At 45.5% G+C, this 24,556-nt stretch overlaps 1 protein-coding gene across 2 annotated transcripts in view; it reads right to left on the bottom strand.

Annotated features, from left to right (window-relative positions):
- LOC311111537 (nuclear factor of activated T-cells 5-like) overlaps positions 1-24,556 on the bottom strand; it is a 60,081-nt gene that overhangs the window by 10,617 nt on the left and 24,908 nt on the right. Inside the window, exons 2-6 of one of the 2 annotated variants that reach the window (XM_084154282.1) lie at positions 18,871-18,999; positions 3,076-3,742; positions 1,726-1,915; positions 613-803; positions 231-403 (exon numbers count right to left, since the gene is read on the bottom strand). In XM_084154282.1, coding sequence (XP_084010408.1) covers positions 231-403; positions 613-803; positions 1,726-1,915; positions 3,076-3,742; positions 18,871-18,999 — 1,350 coding nt within the window. Of the gene's footprint in view, positions 1-230; positions 404-612; positions 804-1,725; positions 1,916-3,075; positions 4,416-15,477; positions 15,686-18,870; positions 19,000-24,556 lie in introns of those variants that run through there. The other variant, XM_084154283.1, reaches the window with a different exon arrangement.

Genomic DNA, 24,556 nt, shown 5'->3' with positions numbered 1-24,556 from the left:
GCTATTCAGTCCAATTTTGACAGTAACGGCTCCCAATGGAGACTTCATTATTGACATCCTTGTCCTGACCCAAGCTCCTTTTCACTTTCCTCCTGTCCACCCAACCCCCTGAAGGAACTTTTTCCTCCCTCCCCCTAATCCCCTGGTGACGTGCGTCAGCTCTGAGCTCCGACAGCGTTCCTGAGAGAACTCCGGTAAGCAGATGCTATGAATAACCTAAAGCCACTCACTGCACAGGATGGGGGACGACGGTGTCTGTAACGTGAGCACCGAGCCGTCCGGCCTGGGGATGTTGACCCGAAACACAAGCCTGGCACGCGTGCTCTTCTTTTTGGAGCCGGCCACCCCGATACGAGCTTCCACATCAGCGTTACGCAGCTTCAGGATCCCCACGCAGTCCACCCTGCAGAGAGAGACACACACAGCACAGCTGTTAGACTGGCAGGCAGGCCTGCTGACCAAGGCCCCAGCGGCTGCAACAGCCCCCGACAGCCCCTAACACACTGAAACAGCCACTAACACACTCCCAATGGAGGATGACTAAGAGGAGCAGTCTCCATTATGTGTGATTTTACAGAATTGCAACAGCTATGGCAATAAGCAGATACATACGCAAGGGTCATGTTGTTGCTGGGGTCCAGGGACACTTCAATGACAGTGGTGCCCTCAGTGTCCACCTCCTTGCAGGCTGTGGTGTTGCGCCCCGTCACCCTGCAGGCCTGGTAGAACCCATGTGGCTTCACACGCCCAGCATCATTACCCACAAACACCTGGAGCACCACTGCCTCATTCACACCCTCCAGCTGTGGACAAGAAGGAAACAAAGAACACTCAGATCAGAAAATAGCGCAGCTGCTCCAAAGTCAACTCTACCTATTTATGTAAGTTACTAGAGAATTTCGAGCGTTGAATGTATTGTGCAAGTGATAGTTTTCACAAGAGCCAAAAGGGTGCAGCTAAAATAATGTACAAAAGTGAATACGTGATAGATAGTACCAGCTTTCTGCTTAGTAAGATGATAATGCCATATCTTATAGCATTCTATGATAATAGAACTGCAACTGCACAACTGCCTGTTTTGCCATTTACTTTGAGTAAAACATTTGAGGTATGCAATACATTGTGAATAGCATTGTTGATACAGAGATATGACAAAGAAATGCAAACAAAGTCACGATTTGACGTTGTAATCACTTCAAGAGAATAATGATAGTTACCTCTTTTCTCGGTGGACAAGAACATCTGTTGTTTTTATGTAGGTTATATAATATTTAGCAGGCACCAAAGCGACTTACAGTCATGCATGCATACATTTTACGTACCGGTGGTCCCGGGAATTGAACCCACTATCCTGGCGTTGCAAGCGCCATGCTCTACCAACTGAGTGCTGCCTTACAAGGTGTGTTGTAACAGCTAGCTATAAAACCTTATTTCATAAAAAGAAAATACCCTGGGGTTGATACGTTGCATCACTTATACAATTTCTACATAGCCTGTGACAATCACTGAATCACTGACTTACGCATGTTAACCCAATGTAGAGGTGTTATGTAACAATGAGTATGGAGCAGGTTGATGGTGGTGTTTGGTGAAGGACAGATAAAGGCATACTTACAAAGGAGTAGAGTCAAAACAGTGAACAGTGTATGGGGCACTGACTGTCCACAAAAAGCCCTAGATTCCCCAGCCCAGCACCCCTGTTCTTGTTGTTGGTTTAAGGCATACCTTTATGGTGGGGAAGCCCTGCTGAGTGCGGTCCTTCACTGACCCCCTGCTGCCCTCAGTCAGGTAGCGGGCTCTGTGCTGGGTCTCAGGCTGGACCAGGATCTTCAGCTCTTTGCCCTCACTCTTCTGAGGGAACTGGCTCGCTAGGGTCCCCCCTTTCTGATGGGTTGTCTGGGGGCCATCTGCCGAACTGCAAGACAGACTGGTTAGCTACAGTGTCAGCCCAACAGCTCCTAAACAACCTACATTGAAACAAGCAACACTACCATTGACTAGAATACGCTTGCTTATATATAATGCAGGGGACTGTTTCCTTTCACTCATTCACAGCACTGTCCCCTGCTAACCCTAACCCTGCCTGTGTCCTTGTAATCATTGGGGACTGAGGGTGCACAACTTGGCGTTGGGTGGCACTGGCAGCAACCCTCACCCCCCACTCCTACTCTCCTCCTTGTGTTCATTTATGTAAGGGGAGGAAAGAGCAGCTCCACTGCTGGCACCAAACGTCCTCTCGGTAGAAGAGAACTTGACAGGACTTGGAGACCGTCCACTTACTATCAAAGTTCCAGCCAAGCTGTGACCCCACCAGCAAATATCTGTGTGTGTGTTTGTGTTTGTGTGTGTGTGTGTGTATGGTGGAGCATAGGGGGTATTTGGAACTAGAGAGCAGCAGGAGACTAGTGAGGGATCCCCAAATAGTTGCCATGGTTTCCCAGTGACACTAGCGAGCAATGCAGAGTTTGGAGGCCCACTACCAAGCAGAGTCCATCAGAACCTCTTAGGGGATCCAGACTTATCGGTTTATTTAATCTGCTCTGCTTTCTCAGCGCTTTTCAAAGAGGCTCAGTGTGATTCACCATGGCTGACCATTGTTTGTGCTGTGGTATCCTGCCCCTCCCTAGCCTCTGATATGCCCGCTCTTCTTCAAGCACAGAGGAAAACGTTCAGCCAGTGGTTTGGTACGATTTCTGCTTGTTGTATAGTGGTTTTACACCTCTTAACAATGGGAATAAGTATGGAGCTAATTTAGATCAACTTCTTCAAAAATCAGGCAAGGTATAAAATGAACAGTTCTGTTGAGATGTCCATTCAATAGTAATTGTAAATGGCCACTGCCAATTTCAATGGTATAAGTCTATCAGTGTTTTTCCATGAATTAATCACTTTCTCTGACATGTAACTTGTCTTAATGTTCAAGATTCAAACGGAGAACTGAAACTTAACCACAACTTTACAGAGATGTAAAAGAAAAGGAAAGTTAACTCTGCAGACCAAAAGGAAGTAAACAGTAGGTTAGATAGGTTTCCACATGGGCTAATTTCACTGTAAAAGAGATCCAGGGGCACCCACCTTCCTTTGGTACAGGCCTTGCTGTCTGAGCCCAGCTGCGAGAGCACAAAGTGCGGCCCTTTGGCACTGTCTGCATCAAACACGTCCATGCTGGCCTCCTCGGCCGAGGCAGGCTTGGGGCCGGGCCGCTGGCGGGGGGTGCGCTTGCGGGACTTCCGGGGCACCTCTGTGTTGTCGTTGTAGGAGCTGGAGCTGACGATGCTGAAGTTGGAGGCGGAGTCATCCATCCAGATGCTGTTGCTCTGCTCTGAGTCCTGGAGCTGATCCTCCTGGCAGGACATGCAGCTGTCGTCAAACAGGTCCTCGGGCGGAGGCGAGATGTTCAGCACCGTCCGCCGTTTGGAGGGGGTCATCTGGTGGTGCTGCTGGGCCTCCTGGGATGCCCCCCCTCTTCCTCCTCCTCCTCCTCCTAGGGATCCGGCCCCTCCTCCTTTCTCGCCGCCAGCCCTGCCGCCACCAGCACTCCCACTGTTGCCAGTCCCGCCCTCAGCGCCAAGCATCTCTGCCACCACTCTGCTACTTACACCTTCGTCTGGAGCGGCGATGCCGGTGTGAGCAGAGGTCTGGTCGGTGGCTGAAGTAGTGGAGTGCATGGTGGAGCTGGAAGAGGTGGGAAAAGCACTGCGAGGGCCTCCCATGGTCATAGAAGAGGAGACGGTGGTGGCATCTACAGTGCATACAATTGGACAGTAAATAAAGGCATCTCAACCAGCATTGGCTAGCAGTCCCATTCAAGCAGCGAAATTTGTGCATGATTGTTTTTAGTTTTTTTAGTTTTTGCTTTTCTTTGGTCATCCAATTATAATTTTCACTTTTCTTTTATTGCATCATGATGTGTAAGTGTGTCTCTATGTGGGAGTATGAGTGTGTGTAGGTGAGTATGTTTGTACATGTGTGTTCTGACCCAAAAATGGGGGAAAGGGTCATATTATAGGATATGATATAAATGGAAAGTCATGAATCTTCTGACATGAAAATCTAATTATCTGAAATTGATACTCAGTTTCTAATTCAATCTGCAAAAAATAGTACCCCAGAACATGAAGTAATCCAATTCTTTAGCCATCTTTCAGTGACACTGGGACTTGATTTTCAATAGCATTTACCATGAACAGAAATTAACTGGGAAATCTACATGAAGAGGGATGTTCAAATGAAATTAAGATTATCTGGTGTGTAAGATGATGCGTGCCAATTGGAGCTTTTTTTCATACAGGTTCAAACAATTTAGTTGGGACTGAGCGTAGCCACAGAGACAAGATAAACAAGCTTCTGACCTATGAAGCAGAGAACTGCAGACCATTTTATATGCAGACACTCCCTGCTTCAGAGGGAACTTCCTGGAATAAAAACGAGACAGCGAATGAGCAATAAGAGCTGAACATTCAAATGTAATAAAAACCTGTTGAACAAAAAGTATGTGAAAATGGAACCGTCATTCAAGGGTCTCATTCTATTCCTGCTCAATATGTTTTTCTGAAAGTCCTCCTAAGACACTTTAGGAAACCTTAGCCAGGGTTGAAAATAGCAGCAAATGTTGAGTACATTTCAAAAGCATTCCTAGTTATCAGGTCTTCAATGCAGGGTACAGTACAGTGCAGCTTCAAGCAGGTGAAATGGCAGATGCTACATGGTAGATTGTTTGCACAGAAGTGGAAGATGACAAACTGGATTGTTTGGCTACTGTAGGGCTTGTCCCTGGCATAAAAGGGCAACAAAAACATGGAGTTGGAGAAAGCTTATCACACCCCATGGTAAGAAATAAAGCATTACAAACAAGCAATACCTGACTGTCTACTAGAGATATGATGGAAGAAGTGGAAGCCTTGGTAGCCTAAGGGCCTAGCACTAGGCTAAGGTCTGAGCATGGAGGTGAAAACCTGAAGACTGTTGCAGGAGAAGGGAGAGGAGTGAGAGGACAGGCAGACAAGCTATCCTAATTTGTAAAACCTATCTCGATACGCTGAATTTAAAAACAATCAAAAATAAAAGAGGTGCAACTAGGCTACACTTCATTCAAAACTGTAGTTACAGTCCTTATGACTGAAAAATAAGATAGCTTTTTGATGGTAATCGGAAGAATGCCAGATATCTATGACTCATTACAATCCAATGTGGTGCATTGTCTATGAGGAAATTCCAGTCACTTTACATTCCACCCACAAGCCCTCTCACTTTTCCTGTTCCAAATGCACTCATATAGGAACCATGCCAGAGTGCAACAATGTGGAGCACAATTTTGCCTTAATAGGTTTATATTTTTCTCAAATTATTTTTTTATGGCTAAATTGATTGAACTTATTGAAGAGTAGCCATGATAAACAGAAGAAATGGATAAAGCCATACATCTATTTATGCTCTGGTGAACAAGAATGCTTTCAAAACATACAGCACATTGCTTCTGTTTGCGGAAATCCATACAATCTAGCAAACAGACAAAAAACTTTCACCTGATTGCAGATGGTAGGGAGCAGCTATTTTACCCAATAGATTATAGATTACATTTTTTATTCAAGAGACAGGAATAGTTTTAGTTCAATTGGGATCCAGCAAGACAGCAATTTGTTCCCCATGGCAGCTGTAAGCTTCCTCCCACAGACCCCACATGCAGATCCTAGGAGGCAAAAGAACTAGTTCCATTTTCACAACCATGTAATATCAAATGAAAATCTGTTTAAAAACAAGAATAAACATAACAGTAGTGGTTTTGAAATGCTGAAGGATTAGTTCATTACAAAATTATGTCAAGTAGAAAATCTAAATATGATGCTTTCCTTTGAAACATTTCATGATGTGCAGTTCATGCAGATTTTTAGAAGAGCAACAAACATGAGAAACATATAGGCCCTACTAAGATTGGAACCACAGTGAATGATTTGCAGCCACTTTGAGCGCCCTCTCACCACACTTAAAAACACTGGAGTGTCACGATTCAGACAGACGACCAGAGGACCACAATTGCGTCACACCAGAAAGTTTATTAAACTTAAGGGAAAAGGGAAGTAGGGAGTGAATGAAGGCTCCAGGGGTAACAGGGATCCCGTCCAATGCGCTGGGTCTGTGCCCCCCCCAGTGGCAGCGATGCGTCCTATGAAGCCGGTGGTGGGTGGTCCAGAAGTCCTGGGGGGGGGGAGACACAGACACAACAGGGCGGAATGAAACCAGGCAGCAGTACAGTTCAAGGGAAATCCAAAATACGTAGTAGCAAGGCAGAAGGCTGGTCAGAGTTACCGGGATTGAAGAGTAGTCAGGAGTCGTAATGGCAGAAGCAGGTCTGGATCTCCTGAGGCAGAAGAGTATCCAAAAAACAGGCAGGTCCGGGGTCACAAAACCAGGGTGAGCCAGAAGCGCGAGCAAACAGGTTCCGGGTGTGAGCTTTGCAGACGATCTGACACCGGAGAGCTGAAAGACAGGGCCTTAAATACTGGGAGAGGTAGTGGGTAATGCAGCGCAGCTGGCAGAGTAATTAGAGCAGAGCAGAGCAGGGACAGGTGGAGCTAGTTAGGCTGAGTAGAGAGAGTGGTGAGCAGAGTGGAAGAAAATTAAGGTGGTAACCCGGTGGAGTGAGAGGCCCATGACAGAACCCCCCCCCCAAGGGACGGCCCCAGAAGTCCCAAGAGCAACACCACGCCGGGCGGGAGGAGGGGAGCCGGAGGAGGGCTAGAACTCCTCCGAACGGTCCGAGTGAACGTCCTCATCCTCGGAGGAAGCCGGAGGGCCGTGGTCGGGAGATGGGACAGGTCCCGAGACAGGATCAGGCACAGGACAGGAAGCCGAGCGGGCCGGACGGTTAGGGACCCCTCTGGGGCGGCCCCTACGGATTGCAGGTTGATCAGGATGCCGTTGGTGGAAAGCGGTGATGAGAGTCCTATCCACAATCCGACTAGCTGGCACCCAGGTCCTTTCCTCAGGTCCATAGCCCTCCCAGTCAATGAGGTACTGGAGACCCCTACCCCTCCGTCTGGACCGAAGCAGGCGGCGGACGGTGTAAACCAGACCACCATCGACGAGCCGTGGAGGAGGAGGACCAGGCGCAGCAGGGACCAGCGGACTCTCATGGATGGGCTTAATCTTAGACACATGGAAAGTGGGGTGCACCCTCAGGGAATTAGGCAGTTGGAGCCGGACAGCAGTTGGGCTAATCACTCTTATGATAGGGAATGGGCCAATGAACCGAGGTGCCAGCTTCTGCGACTCCACCCTGAGTGGCAGGTTCTTCGATGACAACCACACCCTTTGACCAACATGGTAGGTGGGAGCAGGAATTCTCCGACGGTTGGCCCCGGTAGTGTAGCTGGCAACGGACCTGAGGAGTGTGGCTCGGGCTTGTGACCAGGTGCGGCGACATCGACGGGCAAAAGCAAGTGCAGATGGGCAAGTAACCTCCTCCTCCTGGCTGGCAAATAGAGGAGGCTGGTATCCATAAACACATTGGAAAGGGGACATACCGATGGCAGAGCAGGTCAGAGAATTGTGTGCGTACTCCACCCATGTCAATTGCTGCGACCAGGAGTGGGGGTTGCGTGAAGTCATGCATCGCAGTGCCTTCTCGAGCTCCTGATTAGCCCGCTCTGACTGCCCATTGGATTGGGGATGGAATCCGGAAGTCAGACTGACTGTGGCTCCCAGCAGGTGACAGAACTCCTTCCAAAAAGCGGAGGAGAATTGTGGACCACGGTCAGAAACAACATCCTTTGGCAGTCCGTGGATCCGGAAGACGTGTTCCAGGACCACCTGGGCGGTCTCCTTGGCGGTTGGGAGCTTGGGGAGGGGAATGAAGTGTGCCATCTTGCTGAAACGGTCAACGATGGTGAGAATGACGGTCATGCCACTTGAAGGGGGCAGCCCCGTGACAAAGTCAAGGGCGATGTGAGACCAGGGACGTCTGGGCACAGGCAGGGGCTGCAGCAATCCGGCTGGGGGCTGGCAGGACGACTTGTGTTGGTTGCAGATGGGGCAGGCTTGGACGAATTCCCGTACATCCTTCCTCAGAGAGGGCCACCAGAACCTCTGGGCGAGCAGGTTGTAAGTGCGGGTGGAGCCAGGGTGACAAGCTAGGCGGGAGTCATGTCCCCACTGAATGACCTGGGACCTCAGGTCTTCGGGGACAAAAAGGCGGTCAGCTGGGCAAGTGCTGGGACCTGGCTGGTTACGGAGAGCCTCCAGCACCTGTTCCTCAACAGCCCAGGTCAGAGCTGCAACGATGCAGGGACTTGGCAGAATCGACACAGGGTCCTTGGAGGGGGTGTCATCCTTCTGGAATTGACGGGAGAGGGCGTCTGGCTTGGTGTTGCGTGATCCAGGCCGGTATGACAGAGTGAAATTAAACCTGGTGAAGAACAGGGCCCAGCGGGACTGCCTGGAGTTCAACCGTTTGGCCGTGCGGATGTACTCCAAGTTCTTATGATCGGTCCAAACGAGAAATGGAATGGTGGACCCCTCCAGCCAGTGACGCCACTCCTCCAAGGCAAGCTTCACAGCCAGCAGCTCACGGTTCCCTATGTCGTAATTGCACTCAGAGGGGGACAACCGACGTGAGAAAAAGGCACAGGGATGGAGCTTCCTATCCTCCGCAGCCCACTGAGAAATCACAGCACCAACTCCCACATCCGAGGCGTCCACCTCCACAATGAATTGCCGGTCCACATCAGGCATCTGGAGGATGGGAGCGGAGGTGAACCTCACCTTGAGGGTACTGAAGGCTTTGTCGGCTGCTGGGGTCCAGGTGAAGGGTTGCTTGGTGCTGGTTAGAGCAGTGAGAGGGGCAGCAACGGTACTGTAGTTCCGGATAAACTTCCTATAGAAGTTAGCAAACCCCAGAAACTGTTGCAGCTTCTTTCTGTTCTCCGGAACTGGCCATGAAGTGACTGCTGATACTTTGGCAGGATCCATTTGGATACTTCCCTCTGCCACTATGTACCCCAGGAAGGCCACTGTCTTGACGTGAAACTCACATTTCTCTGCCTTGGCGTAGAGGGAATTCTCCAGAAGACGATGAAGGACTTGCTGGACATGGCGGGTGTGTTCAGACAGGTTTCTGGAGTAAATTAAGATGTCATCCAGGTAAACGAAGACAAACTTGTTTAACATGTCCCGCAGTACATCATTCACTAGAGCCTGGAACACAGCAGGAGCATTGGTGAGGCCAAAAGGCATAACCAGATACTCGTAGTGGCCTGTTGGTGTATTGAATGCGGTTTTCCATTCATCTCCCTCCCGGATCCGCACTAGGTGGTAAGCGTTTCTGAGATCCAACTTGGTAAAAACAGTGGCTCCCTGGAGCAACTCAAAAGCAGAGGTGAGCAGAGGCAGAGGGTAACGGTTTTTCACTGTGATGTCGTTGAGTCCCCTGTAGTCGATGCAGGGGCGAAGAGATCCGTCCTTCTTCCCCACAAAGAAGAAGCCAGCACCAGCAGGAGATGAAGATGAACGGATTAATCCTGCGGACAGAGAGCCATTGATGTAGTCCTCCATGGACTTTCTTTCAGGAGCAGACAACGAATAAAGACGACCCCTTGGAGGAGCTGTTCCAGGGAGGAGGTCGATGGCACAGTCGTACGGTCGGTGAGGGGGCAGAGATGTGGCTCTTGCTTTGTTAAACACCTCTCTGAGACCATGGTAGCATTCTGGGACATTGGAGAGGTCAGGAGCGGAGTTAGTAGGTACTGGCCGAGGGGGTAGTGCGGCAGCAAGCAGGCAGGTTCGGTGGCAGTCCTCTCCCCACTCCCTGATCACCCCGGTCACCCAGTCGAGCTGAGGGTTGTGCCGGCGGAGCCATGGGTAACCCAGGATGAGGGGTTGGCCTGGAGAGGGGAGCAGGTGAAACTGGATAGTTTCTTGATGGTTTCCGGACAGACCCATCGAGACCGGGGCCGTGACATGAGTGACCGATCCGAGTAAGTGTCCGTCCAGTGCCCGGGCAGGAATAGGAGGTGTCAAACGGAGGTTCTCCAGTCCCAGTTGGCGTGCCAGCTTGATGTCCATTATGTTGGCTTCGGCGCCAGAATCCACCAGAGCAGCCAGGGTGTGAGTTGAGTCAGAGAGGCGGAGGTGAACTTGCAGCAGGGGTTTGCGGTCGGAGGACTGGATGGTCATTGAACTCAACCGGACTCCCCCTACGCCCGGTGAGCTTCGGCCCTTTAAAGGGCAGGTTACCACACGATGTCCATCACCTCCACAATAGAGGCAGAGGTTTGAGGTGAAGCGGCGCTGGCGCTCTGCAGGAGTGAGGGAGGCTCGCCCAATCTCCATAGGCTCAGACTGATCAAGCTGACCTGGGTGAGTGGCAGTAGATGACAGGAGCCCAGTCGGATCTCTCCGAATGCCGGTAGTAGGTGGACCTTGGCGCCCCCTCTCACGACGACGGGTCTGTATCCTTCTGTCGATCCTGACAGTCAGTGCGATGGCTTCATCAAGAGTGGAAGGCAGTTCATGGGAGACCAACTCGTCCTTGATATAGTCAGCCAAACTATGGAAGAACGCGTCCACCAACGATGGTGTGTTCCAAGAACTTCGTCTAGCCAGGGTTCGGAAGTCGATGGAATGGTCTGCGACTGTACGTCTGCCTTGTCGAATACTGAACAGTTCACGAGACGCCTCTGCGGTGGGTGAATCCAGGTCAAACACCTTCAGCATCTCCTCAGCAAACAGGTCGAAGGTTGCACATGCGGGGGTTTGACGTTCGAACTCTGCTGTTCCCCAGAGTCGAGCTCGGCCCGTCAGGTGAGTGATGGCATACCCAACTTTAGCCCCCTCCGTGGCGAAGGTCCTTGGCTGCAAGGAGAACTGAAGTCGGCAGCTAGTCAGGAATGGCCGGACCTGGGTTGAATCGCCGTTGAACCGCTCGGGGTTTCCAATCTTGGGTTCCGGAGCAGCGGCTGCAATGACCGGGGCAGGTAACTCGGGGGCTGGGCTGGTGGGCAGACTGGCTGGGGTAAGGTTGGTGAGGAGTTGAATGATCATGGCGAGTTGTTGTTGCTGCTGCTGGAACTGCTGCTCATGCTCATCGGTTTCCATGTCGGGGAAAGTGTGCGCTGAGTCCATAATGGTCAGATCGTACTGTCACGCTTCAGACAGACGACCAGAGGACCACAATTGCGTCACACCAGAAAGTTTATTAAACTTAAGGGAAAAGGGAAGTAGGGAGTGAATGAAGGCTCCAGGGGTAACAGGGATCCCGTCCAATGCGCTGGGTCTGTGCCCCCCCCAGTGGCAGCGATGCGTCCTATGAAGCCGGTGGTGGGTGGTCCAGAAGTCCTGGGGGGGGGGAGACACAGACACAACAGGGCGGAATGAAACCAGGCAGCAGTACAGTTCAAGGGAAATCCAAAATACGTAGTAGCAAGGCAGAAGGCTGGTCAGAGTTACCGGGATTGAAGAGTAGTCAGGAGTCGTAATGGCAGAAGCAGGTCTGGATCTCCTGAGGCAGAAGAGTATCCAAAAAACAGGCAGGTCCGGGGTCACAAAACCAGGGTGAGCCAGAAGCGCGAGCAAACAGGTTCCGGGTGTGAGCTTTGCAGACGATCTGACACCGGAGAGCTGAAAGACAGGGCCTTAAATACTGGGAGAGGTAGTGGGTAATGCAGCGCAGCTGGCAGAGTAATTAGAGCAGAGCAGAGCAGGGACAGGTGGAGCTAGTTAGGCTGAGTAGAGAGAGTGGTGAGCAGAGTGGAAGAAAATTAAGGTGGTAACCCGGTGGAGTGAGAGGCCCATGACATGGAGAAACAAAGGCCTCAAAGAAACCCAGTCCAGTAAACCCCTCCAGCTTTGTAAAGGTTCACAGCTCTTCCTCTGCTCCCTCCTGACTTATTTATATGGCCTAAAAGCTTTCTGTAGACTACTGTACATTGGCAAATATGCCTGAGTAAATCGTCCCATCCGTGAGTTGTGTACACATTTCAAACAACTGCCCTTTTATGTCATGCTGTCTCTCCAGAGGAAGGAGGTAACCTATTTTTTTCTAATCTAAAAACAAGTTGCCCTGCTTTGAGTGTAATGAAACTAAAGACAACCGTGTAATAAATGGCAGGACAGCAAACGCTGCGGGAGAGAATGAAATCCCTCTGTTTTAGGCCTGTGCTGTGGAGCAGTAGAGCTGTTGGATAGAATCTCCCTCTCTGTCTCTCCCACGCCACCATTAGCCTTCTAGTCTAAACACGCAAGGCTGATAGTTTGTTTAAAATGTAGCTAGGTCTTAAAGAAGAGTAAACTCAGACACCTACAGGTAGGATGGAGGAGAGCACTGCTGCCTCTCTTTATCCAGGGTATAAATAATTTAAATCAGGATGTCTGATTTATCACAGGAGAAAGGCACCTGGCCACAGGAAGAGGCATTTATTACAGACACCTTTTAACCCCTGTTGTTTAGCCTCGTTAAAGCCTAATGTGTCTTTGGTCATCATCATGTCAAGTGAAGACTATTTCTGTACTAAAAAGCACTTTCAATTAAGATTCTTTTTAATCCAGGAGTAGGCTTAATCTGGGTCCAGGAAACTGGCCCTCATAAAGCATTGCCTGGTTTTAAACCTTTTGATCTTGACAAACTATTATACCTGCAAACAGCACAGTACATCTGATAACCTTGAAATGCTGAACGCCAGGTGGTAATGAAGACATCCTGTTCAATAGGAGCCCATCCATTCTAAAAGAAAAAGACAGCTGGCCAATAAGACAGCTATAACCACCAAAATGGCTGACTTGAAGGGCAGAGATTCAGGATTCATTTCTTGTTAGAATTTTGAGTCATCACCTGCTCTGTTTGTGCATAATACCCTGGCTAACGAAATGCATTGCAATTCAAGATTCAAAGTGAGATGGAGGTCAAAAGGTTGAAGGCTTCATGTATAATTACTCTGAGGAGGTTTGGTACAGAGACATCCAGAGGAACAAAGTACAGATTGAAGCTAGAGAACTTCACACTTAAAATGGTGTATATTATGAACAAATTATATACAGTGCCTTCAGAAAGTATTCACACCGGTTGATTTTTCCCACAAATTGTTGTGTTATAGCCTGAATTTAACATGGATTAAATTGAGATTTGTCACTGGCCTACACACGATACCCCATAACGTCAAAGTGGAATGATGTTTTTCTAAATGTTTACAAAAATGAAAAGCTTGAGTCAATAAATCATGCCTTGAGTCGATAAGTATTCAACCTCTTTGTTATGGCAAGCATAAATAAGTTCAGAAGTAAACATTTACTTAAGTCACATAATAAATTGCATGGACTCACTCTGTGTGCAATAACAGTGTTTAACATGATTTCTGAATGACTACCTCATATCTGTGCCCCACACATACAATTATCTGTAAGGTCCCTCAGTTGAGCAGTGAATTTCAAACACAGATTTAACCACAAAGACCAGGGAGGTTTTCCAATGCCTTGCAAAGATGGACACCTATTGGTAGATTGGTAAAAATGAAAAAAGCAGACATTAAATATCCCTTTGAGCATGGTGAAGTTATTATTTACACTTTCGATGGTGTATCAATACACCCAGGCACTACAAAGTTGCAGGTGTCTTCCTAACTCAGTTGCCAGAGAGTAAGGAAACTGCTAAGGAATTTCACCATGAGGCCAATGGTGACATTAAAACAGTTACAGAGTTTAATGGCTGTGATAGGAGAAAACTGAGCATGATCAACAACATTATAGGCATGCCACAATACTAATCAAATTAACAGAGAACAGAAGGAAGCCTGTACAGAATACACATATTCCAAAACATGCATCCTGTTTGCAACAAGGCACTAAAGTAATACTGCAAAGAATGTGTCAAAGCAATTAACTTTTTGTGCTGAATACAAAGTGTTATGTTTGGGCCAAATCCAATACAAACACATTACTGAGTACCACGCTCCATATTTTCAAGCATAGTGGTGGCTGCATCATGTTATGGGTATACTTGTAATCATTAAGGACTGGGGGGGTTTTCAGGATAAAAAAGAAACGGAATGGAGCCAAGTACAGGCAAAATCCTAGAGGAAATCCTGGTTCAGTCTGCTTTCCACCAGACACTGGGAGATTAATTCACCTTTCAGCAGGACAATAACCTAAAACACAAAGCCAAATCTACACTGGAGTTGCTTGACAAGAAGACAGTAAATGTTCCCAAGTGGCCGAGTTTTTACTTAAATATATTTGAAAATCTATGGCAAGACTTGAAAATGATTGTCTTTCAATGATCAACAACCAATTTGACAGTACTTACATTTTAGTTTTTAAATACAATTATATAAAATAATTTATAATCATAAAATATACAAAAATGGTGTGGAAAGCTCTTAGAGACTTACCCAGAAAGACTCACAGCTGTAATCGCTGCCAAATGTGCTTCTACAAAGTATTGACTCAGCGGTGTGAATACTTATGTAAATTTGATATTTCTGTATTTCATTTTCAATAAATTTGCTAAAATGTCTAAAAACATGTTTTCATTTGGTCATTATGTGGTATTGTGTGTAGATGGGTGAGAGAAATTCAGGCTGTAACACAACAAAATGTGTAATAAGTAAAGGGGTATGAATACTTTCTAAAGGCACTGTAACTATTTGTTTCGGCCATAAAATGGTAGTATCGGTAGTATATCATTCAATTTATGTAGGCTATTCTTTCCACAAACCCTACCAATTTTCACTCAACAAAAATGCTCAGTGGCTGCAAATCACCATGCTCTTAAAACCAATGTGATTATTGCACAGTCCCAGCAGATGGAGGCAATGGGATTCAAGGTGTATTACAGCGTAGACTTAATACATTTTGAAATAAACATAGAACATAATAAACATTTAATAAACACTTGCTCTTATTGTAAATGGCATTACCAAAGACCCATGCCTCCACCTATGGGACCATTGCATGTTCCATCCTAGCCCAAGTTCTGCTTTTCTTTACCCTTAAACCCTTGAAGGGAAACTTCACAATTTTTCAACGTCATATTCATCATCTCCAGCACCACCCCAACATCAACATATGTGAAAATGGTGCATTTCTATGTTTTGTAGTAAAAAAAGATAGTGGAAGATAAGTGTATCCAATGGCATCATCGGTGTGCATCGTGTGATTTGGACAGATTTTGAGTACACATTGCCTACTAATTGGCTGATGTCATTGGAAACACTTATCTTTATCTTTTTCTTTTACTACAAAACACAGAAATGCGCCATTTTCACATATGTTCATGTTGGGGTGGTGCTGGAGATGATGAATATGACGTTTTTTTTTTTATGTCCCTTTAACCCCACCCCTTCTACACTGTGTTCCACTACCATTTAAATACAGAATTAAAGAAACAAAACTTTGACATCAAAAACTCAGTGGCAATACAATACAAAAAACTGTAAATGCAATAAAATGCAATACATTTAAATAATAAGAAGTCTAAAAGTTTAGACGGACCTACTCGACACCCTGGGTGATTTTTGATGGGTTAAGAGCCCTTGGGACTAAATGTCTTCACTACTGATAGACAGACACAGTCACACAACCCATCACGACGCCTGTGGGGCCCAGCTAAAATGCAAGTTAAGTTCATTAATAGCAAAACAACTTGCATCCAATCAACAAAAAAGCAATTCACTTTGTGCATTTGCTGAATATTATTGAAACAAATAAAGGAAGAACATTTCATAAAGACTTTATGGAGTATGTTCACTTGTCAATATATTGCTGAGGTGTGTGGATGCTGATATTGATCAGGTGCTGTTCAATGTACTGGCTGAGTGTCATTTTGGAGCTTGTAAAATAACATGTATTTCCACTTTAAACTCATGCAGAAGCTAAGTTGGCACAAGCAAACTCTGACCCTTTGGCATGGGTGGGAAGCAGGAGAAGGAGTGGCTGGGATAGCAAGATGTGAACTGAACAAACATTCCTAAAGATCAACTGGATGAAATTATGGGCAAAAGTAACATAAGGTCCTTTCCCTCTCTAATGGGTATACACCTATAAAAAGACTCCCACTGCAATTACTTACTTAAAACTGAAAAACAGACTCTCTTGTGAAGTGCACTATTTGAAATGACCTCCCTTAAAAATGGCCTGGCATTAGTACCAATTTGGATTTCATTTTACGAAACGTTTTCCCATATAGACTGACTGAAAGGCAAGGAAGAAAGTTGACCTCAGACAACAAATAATTCATGCTCATTTCAGACTTCTAGATGGAAATCAATAACATGTTACATCAATTAGAAAAATAAAAAGGGGAGAGCTAATCAGCAAAGTAAAAGCAATATGAATTTTGTATGGCCAGAGTTGACTAAAAATAACAGACATTCCTACATAACAGCTGAAGCCAACCTAGAGTGATGCTACATCTCCATTCAGCCATATCTCAAAGTGCAGGGGTCAGGGAAGGGAATGGAGGACAAACAGGACAAAAGTAATGAAGCCTTAAGGTTACAGGCAGGGGCGCTAGGACAGGGACAAGAACAGGGATAGCAACAGGGGCAGGGAAGTGTGCAGCCGTACAGAGCTAAACAGTAAGGACACTGGCATCAGGGATGTGGTGACAGCCAGGCCAAGCTATAAAAAGCAGTGTCAGTAGCAGGGCAGGCGTAGGATGGGAGTAGGGTAATGTCACAGCCAGCATGCACCCGCCTTGCAAAGTACAGTAACAACACAGTACAGTAGTAAAAAGGCCAAAGCAGCAGCTCCAGAGCAGAGATGCTTCAGCAGAGCGCTATCTGGCTGGCAAACGGAGGAAGGCTGTGCAGGGATATGGGGAGGAAGAAACTACTTGAACAAAGAGCCAAAGCGACGGCCAAAATTGGCTGGTGTGACCAAAAAAAACCTGAACTGCTGGACAGCCTAAAATTAAAGAGTTGTCCTCATTTGACCAATAAAAACCTACAATTTAATGTCAAAGTATTTTTTCAATACTTGATTGCAAAGATTTGGGGTACAAAATAAAGTTCACATAAAAGTGAAAAGAAGAAGAGATAGCCAGAAGAAGTAAGGCCAATTTGCAGTGAAACCTACAGTCCCAAATTCAATTTCATGTAAACTGAAAAATACTTCACCTTCCTCCAGCTACAGCCAGTATGTCCCGCCTTGTCTGAGGGCTGCATTGGCTTCATTGAAGCACTGATGTCCGAAGGCAACAGACTTCTGGTTCTACTGAAACTCACTCTAAACCGGGACACTTTGGTAAGGGGCAGAGTAAAAAGAGCTAAAGTGAATTGCATTTTGAATGTTCAGGTTGTGACAAGTTTTGTTTGATCTTTTTTCTCTTCCTTTGAATATGATATTGGGTTAATTAACATTTAGGCCTACAGTTGCAAACATACTAGTTTCAGTGATTTTCTGGATTCCTTATGTGCAAGTAGTGTACTAGATGTACTATTTAGCCTTACACAGACTGATGCATGGTGTCAGAAGATACTTCTTTAAATAATGGTGTGGCAATAACTGGTTAAGCAAAATAGCTGCAAAACACATAAGTAAACAGTTAGTGATATTTCTGGTATTTTGCAAGGAGATATCACTGAATTTTTGGATCTCAAACAATGCTTTTGTGAGCAGTACCGAAATGGTTTTGTACCCTGCTTCTGACTTGTGTCTTGTCCCAAAGAGAGATGGTTAGCATTTTTATAATGTTTATCTTCACAAATGTACCATATCAGACTGGAAGCCAATTGCTATTGTCAATTAATGGGGTACATTTTGCTTTTCATTATTTAGTGGACCCCAAATAGACTGAGACTGCCGTATTGAAGATCATTAAGACAGCCCAAGAAGATGGGGACTCTGTAGGTCTTGTGTGCCCCGAAAGAATCAGGGGTGTCCTCTAACGGGAAGGAATGAAGAGGGTTTCCTTAGACTCCAACTGCAAGGCACAGTGTTCCCAGCAAGGACTGTAGGCATTACTTTGTTTTAGCATAACCCAACCACTCAAAACAGTGCTTATCCTTATAGCCAATTGTTGAGCTGGGATCATGAAGTTGGATTTCTATGGAGAGAAAGAATGCCCTCTCTGTTTGTGTGTTACAGCCCCTACGCCCTGATGGGGAACCTTTAAAAATGTATACTCTAAAGCACAAGTATTAAAAAGAGGCCTTTCTGATCTGCTTGCAACCTGTAGGCCTATGTCATAAAGAGATGTTTGGATCCTATAGCCCCTGTATAGAATCATTGTGTCAGCATAAAACCAGGCAATGCTTTACTACTGCTCATTTTCAGTCTAGCCCTCTGATTGGGGTTCTAAAAAGGGGCTGCAGCTGGAGCTGATTACATCTGAGCTGTGAGGTTTATAGCAACCACCAACAGATCATGATATAGGGTGCTCATAGTTCTGCATGTCTCCAATAATTATCTCTGTGTAAAACCCAGGGGATAATGCACATCAACACAAAAAAACAGGAACAGGTCATTCCCATCCCTCACAGTCAGAATTGTTCACAGTCTTCAGAGACGTGAGCAAGCCCCCAGGGCCCAGGGATGGCTGGCTGGCACTGTGTGCAGTGTGTTTTGCTGAGGGCCACAGGATGCCCGAGGGAGAGGGCAATAATGCCTCATAACTCCGGTCTTCAGCAGCTGCTCCATGCCTATTTGTCAAGGCATGTGATGGACGCATAATATGAAATATAGAGGGTTGGCTGTACTCTCTACATGCAGGTGTAAGCCTACAGGTACAGACTGTGTGCTGCCTACCCCTAATGTAGTTGGAAGTGGTCTTGCAGGTAGCCTAAAGAAGGGTTGACTCCAGGAAACAGGATGGAACCATTACCAGCACTGCTCACTGTTACCATGGAGGCAGAAGAGGAGATGGGTAGAGGAGGAGGGGCTTACCTGAGTCAAGGGCAGCTGAGGGAGGAGGAGCCGCCTCTCCACCGCTCTTCTGGCTCATGGCTGCTGCTGTGTTTTGCTGAGTGGAGGATGGCAGCTGCAGCTCTTTGGGGAGAAGGTCATACACTGATTCTGTAGACAGAGAGAAAGAGGAGTGGGGGGGGGGGGGGTTCAGAAGGTGAGTCAAGTCCCTTTGCAAGGATTTGAAAGGCTGTTCATAATCTCACAGCATGGGAGTGCTTGCAAAGAAGTCAGCAGATTTACTGTAGATGAAGCTCTTTCAGAATTCAAGAAGACAATTGTAAATACAGCAAAGTTGCAGTTCCTCCTTTTCAAAATTTGAGTAAGATGGTCAACTTTCAAAAATGTAAAATACAATTCTGTGAGTTTGGATCTTTTTTCCCTTTCACTTATAGGCTATACTTATAGGCTCTCCTTATAGACATCAAGCAAAACTTTCAACAGCGAAAAACAATAACCTTCGTAAACATGGTACAGCATGCCTTTGGCGGTTGACACTGACCCTGTACCAGGCCCAGAGCATTGTCCTGCCTGGCCATCACTCTGGAAAATGGCCTAGCAGTTTCTAAATGTACTATAACAACAAGAGCATATTGATAAATACAGCCCCAGTCCAGATTCCTGCCATGTCTCCACAGCGTGGTCTATCTGCTGCTGCCCGGTGCCCACAACACCTACCAACCCCCATCACCACGTGTCTGTGCCAGGGGCCTGGGACGTCTCGCTCGGCCCCCTCCCTGCAAAATGGCAGGGAGCTATTTAGGGGAACAAGAGCACAATGCCCCCGAGCCATGTTTAGTATGCTGATGAGCACCACACTGAAAGCCAAAGGTTCGAGGAGGACTGGAGGAGGCCGGGTGTGGAGGGAGGTGACTTCAAGCGCTACACTACTTACATTTACATTTTAGTCATATCCAGAGCGACTTACCGTTTTAGTGAGTGCATACATTTTCATACTGGCCCCCTGTGGGAATCGAACCCACAACCCTGGGGTTGCAAACGCCATGCTCTACCAACTGAGCTACACGGGACTGTCTCGACCGCTACCTTCGGAGGTAGCGCATGACACCTGTCCAACAGTTGCCCCCCTTGAAGCAGGGCAGTGTGAACACAATTGTCTCGTTCAGCCCAACACTCCTACAGTATAAATGGCAATAGCAGAGCAATGTTTTTGAAACAGCTGAAATGTATAGACATTTTCCTAATATTTTAGACTTGTTTTATAGATTTTCTACCTGAAATTGCAGTAAAAGCCTGTTACATTCTGAAATTGTCGCAGTAGGTGCTGACTGCACTGAGCCATGTTAAAATTATGGAAGCCCATCCCACCAAAAACATACAAATAGGATATGTTTTTTCATTTGTAACATTGTGTGGTGATTTCAGAGGTGGCACCACAGGACCTAGAGTGGTGGTGAGGGCAATTGTTTTCCTGGGGCCTAGAGTTTTTCCTGATCTGGTAGTAGGCTAACCTAACCAACTCCGGACCCTATTTGAAGTGTATGACATAGTAATAAATCATAGTAAAAAACGGTTTTATATGAGCTATAATGGGACCAGATAATCTTTCTAATCAAGTCATGTTTAAAAAATATATATATAATAATGGAAAAACTCATGGCCCTAAGGAGGATGAAAACATTACAACCATTCACACAGACTAAGAGACAACTGCGATTGGACAAAAACAAACAAAACAACAAACAGGGCTGAGCTCGCTGTATGCAGGGTTGCATTGTGTAGGCCTTTGCATCTGTAATTAAAAAGATACTCATACAGCAAGTCATCACTATTTTGTTGATTGAATAAATCCAGTCAATAATTTTGGATTAAAAAGGCCTAGGTAGCCTAGCCACCTGAAGTATGAATATAAACCAAATTTGATCACATTCACATTTTCTCAGAAAACAAATAAATGGGCCCATTTTAGGCTATAAATTAGGAATCTTTCCCTTTCACAACGATTCAATACGTATTTAGATACATGGGCTCCGATACGATACACGGTTTGATTAGAGAACGAAGCAATGCGATACGATTCGATGCAGTAACATTTGTTGCATAAACACATTCATTTTCCATTCTAAATTAAAACCAGCTGCTGATAGAGCTTATGAGATGGGCCTCGCTGAGCTGGATCTGTCTGTGTGTAAATGATGTATGTCTATGGTGTATATTGTGTAGGCACCTGATCTGAGCCATAAGGGAGACTAGACATCTACCACCCTACTACCACTATCAGATTAGGGGGGGCAATGTAGCTTACGTTTTTTGTCTCTTTGGTTCTGAAATCACCTTTGCCCACTAATTAACTCGTAATTTTTGCAGATTAAGTGTTTGAGCTAGTAATGTATCAATATTTATCGTTTACAAATGACATATGACATAGCAAATGAATATATAGCACAACTTTAGATTTCACGCCATCTCAAAACCGATTGGTTTTCAACGTTTTACATTTTTAGCGAGCTTCTTCTCTCCTCCCGTTTTAGCAATGCAGTGCAGCTCCCAAAAGTGATTCCTTGTTTTTGAAATTATCAACTTTACCCTATATATAAAAACATTACCATATACACTGAGTATATAAAACATTAGGAACACCTTCCTAATATTGAGTTGCACCCCCTTTTGCCCTCAGAACAGCTTCTATTTTTGTCGGAGTATAAAATTGTTTAAAAAAGTATGGACTCTACAAGGTTGGAGTATGGACTCTACAAGGTGTCAAAGCGTTCCACAGGGATGCTGGCCCATGTTAACTCCAATGCTTCCCACAGTTGTGTCAAGTTGGCTGGATGTCCTTTGGGTAGTGGACCATTCTTGATACACACGGGAAATTGTTGAGTGTGAAAAACCAGCAGCGTTGCAGTTCTTGACACACTCTAACCGGTGCGCCTGGCATCTACTACCATACCCTGTTCAAAGGCCCTTTAATATTTTGTCTTGCCCATTCACCCTCTGAATGGCACAAATACACAATCCATGTCTCAATTGCCTCAAGGCTTAAGTCTTTCTTTAACCTGTCTCCTCCCATTCTCTACACTGATTGAAGTGGACTTAACAGGTGACATCAATAAGAGATCATAGCTTTCACCTGGATTCACCTGGTCAGTCTATGTCATGGAAAGAGCAGGCGTCCCTAATGTTTTGTACACTGATCGTTTAAAGCAAAACTACCAAAACTATTGCTGGTGGTGAACCTGAACAATTGAAATAAAATCTATTGTAAGCCCCGTTCAGCAGGTATAGCCAGATTAGAGTAGTCTCTTGTAGCTTACTTTTATTCCGGTAAAACACAATTTTCAACAGCGCATTGATAACAATCTAGCAAATTATATAGGTTGTCACTCAACTAATGAAGCCTAATACTGCGCAAGCCATTTTAGCATTTGAATGCTGAAAGTGCCACACATATGTGCAAGATCCTGCAGGGACAGGCTACCTAACTCGCGTTGGTCAGCACGCAAAGCTGGGCACAGTGTGCAGTTTGAATAGGCTACTGATATTCCCTGGGGTTTTTCGGCATACAACATTACTTGTAGATCAATGCCTGTCAACACAGTTATATGGCTAGTTCGACACTGAATGAGACACATCAGTTGTCACAAAATATGAGGTAGTTGCGGAAGGTAGAAATAAAGTAGTACGAGCAAAAAATTATGTGAACCGGTGATTCACAATGTTTGAAATATTTTCTGACTGATGCATGCTACATTTGTTATATCCCTACTATAAATACATAGCTTAGGCTATAAAAACATGACATTACGTTTCCCCTGGACCAGATGGGATCAGATTGCATAGGCTTCTCTAGGCTACCTGCAGCTGTGGTTGTTATCAGTAGACTACAGTTGATCAGACTGAAGATCAGACTAATTGTGCACGTTGACAAATCATGAGGCATTTTATTTAAACAATTTTGTGGCAGGTCTGGCTTCCAAATAAAACAGCTTTGCTAGGCTAACTTTACTTGATGAAGACATGCTGGTATAGCAACTCTGTGCTTTTGTCTTGACGTTAAAATGTAATGACTGTAGCCTATAGATGAGAAAATAAACCCTTTAATTGTCACATACAGTTGAAGTCGGAAGTTTACATACACTTAGGATGGTGTCATTAAAACTAGTTTTTCAACCACTCCACAAATGTCTTGTTAACAAACTATAGTTTTGGCAAGTCGGTTAGGACATCTACTTTGTGCATAGGGCGGCAGGTAGCTTAGTGGTTAAGAGCGTTGTGCCAGTAACCGAAAGGTCGCTGGTTCTAATCCCCGAGCCGACTAGGTGAAAAATCTGTTGATGTGCCCTTGAGCAAGGCACTTAGCCCTAATTGCTCCTGTAAGTCGCTCTGGATAAGAGCGTCTGCTAAATGACTAAAAATGTAAATGTGCATGACACAAGTAATTTTTCCAACAATTGTTTAAAGACAGATTATTTCACTTATAATTCACTGTATCACAATTCCAGTGGGTCAGAAGTTTAAAGACACTAAGTTGACTGTGCCTTTAAACAGCTTCGAAAATTGCAGAAAATGATGTCATGGCTTTAGAAGCTTCTCATTTTATTTTTTTATTTTTTTCTACCTTTATTTAACCAGGTAAGCCAGTTGAGAACAAGTTCTCATTTACAACTGCGACCTGGCCAAGATAAAGCAAAGCAGTGCGATAAAAACAACAACACAGAGTTACATATGGGGTAAAAAAACATAAAGTCAAAAAAATACAACAGAAAATATATATACAGTGTGTGCAAATGTAGCAAGTTATGGAGGTAAGGCAATAAATAGGCTATAGTGCAAAATAATTACAATTAGTATTAACACTGGAATGCTAGATGTGCAAGAGATTATGTGCAAATAGAGATACTGGGGTGCAAAAGAGCAAAATAAATAACAATATAGGGATGAGGTAGTTGGGTGGGCTAATTTCAGATGGGCTGTGTACAGGTGCAGTGATCGGTAAGCTGCTCTGACAACTGATGCTTAAAGTTAGTGAGGGAGATAAGAGTCTCCAGCTTCAGAGATTTTTGCAATTCGTTCCAGTCATTGGCAGCAGAGAACTGGAAGGAATGGCGGCCAAAGGAGGTGTTGGCTTTGGGAATGACCATGTCATTTGAGTCAATTGGATGTGTACCTGTGGATGTATTTCAAGGCCTACCTTCAAACTCAGTGCCTCTTTGCTTGACATCATGGGAAAATCAAAAGAAATCAGCCAAGACCTCAGAAAAAAAAATTGTAGACCTCCACAAGCCTGGTTCATCCTTGGGAGCAATTTCCAAACGCCTGAAGGTACCACGTTCATCTGTACAAACAATAGTACGCAAGTATAAACACCATGGTACCACGCAGCCGTCAAACCACTCAGGAAGGAGACGCGTTCTGTCTCCTACAGATGAACGTACATAGGTGCGAAAAGTGCAAATCAATCCCAGAACAACAGCAAAGGACCTTGTGAAGATGCTGGAGGAAACAGGTACAAAAGTATCTATATCCACAGTAAAACGTGTCCTATATAGACATAACTTGAAAGGCCGCTCAGCAAGGAAGAAGCCACTGCTCCAAAACCGCCATAAAAAAGCCAGACTACGGTTTGCAACTGCACACGTGGACAAAGATCGTACTTTTTGGAGAAATGTCCTCTGGTCTGATGAAACAAAAATAGAACTGTTTGGCC

The sequence above is a fragment of the Coregonus lavaretus genome (assembly GCF_964263955.1).
Source record: "Coregonus lavaretus genome assembly, chromosome: 37".
NCBI classification, from domain to species: domain Eukaryota; kingdom Metazoa; phylum Chordata; class Actinopteri; order Salmoniformes; family Salmonidae; genus Coregonus; species Coregonus lavaretus.
The sequence above is the reverse complement of the archived record's forward strand: the minus strand, read 5'-3'. Positions and strand labels throughout refer to the sequence as shown.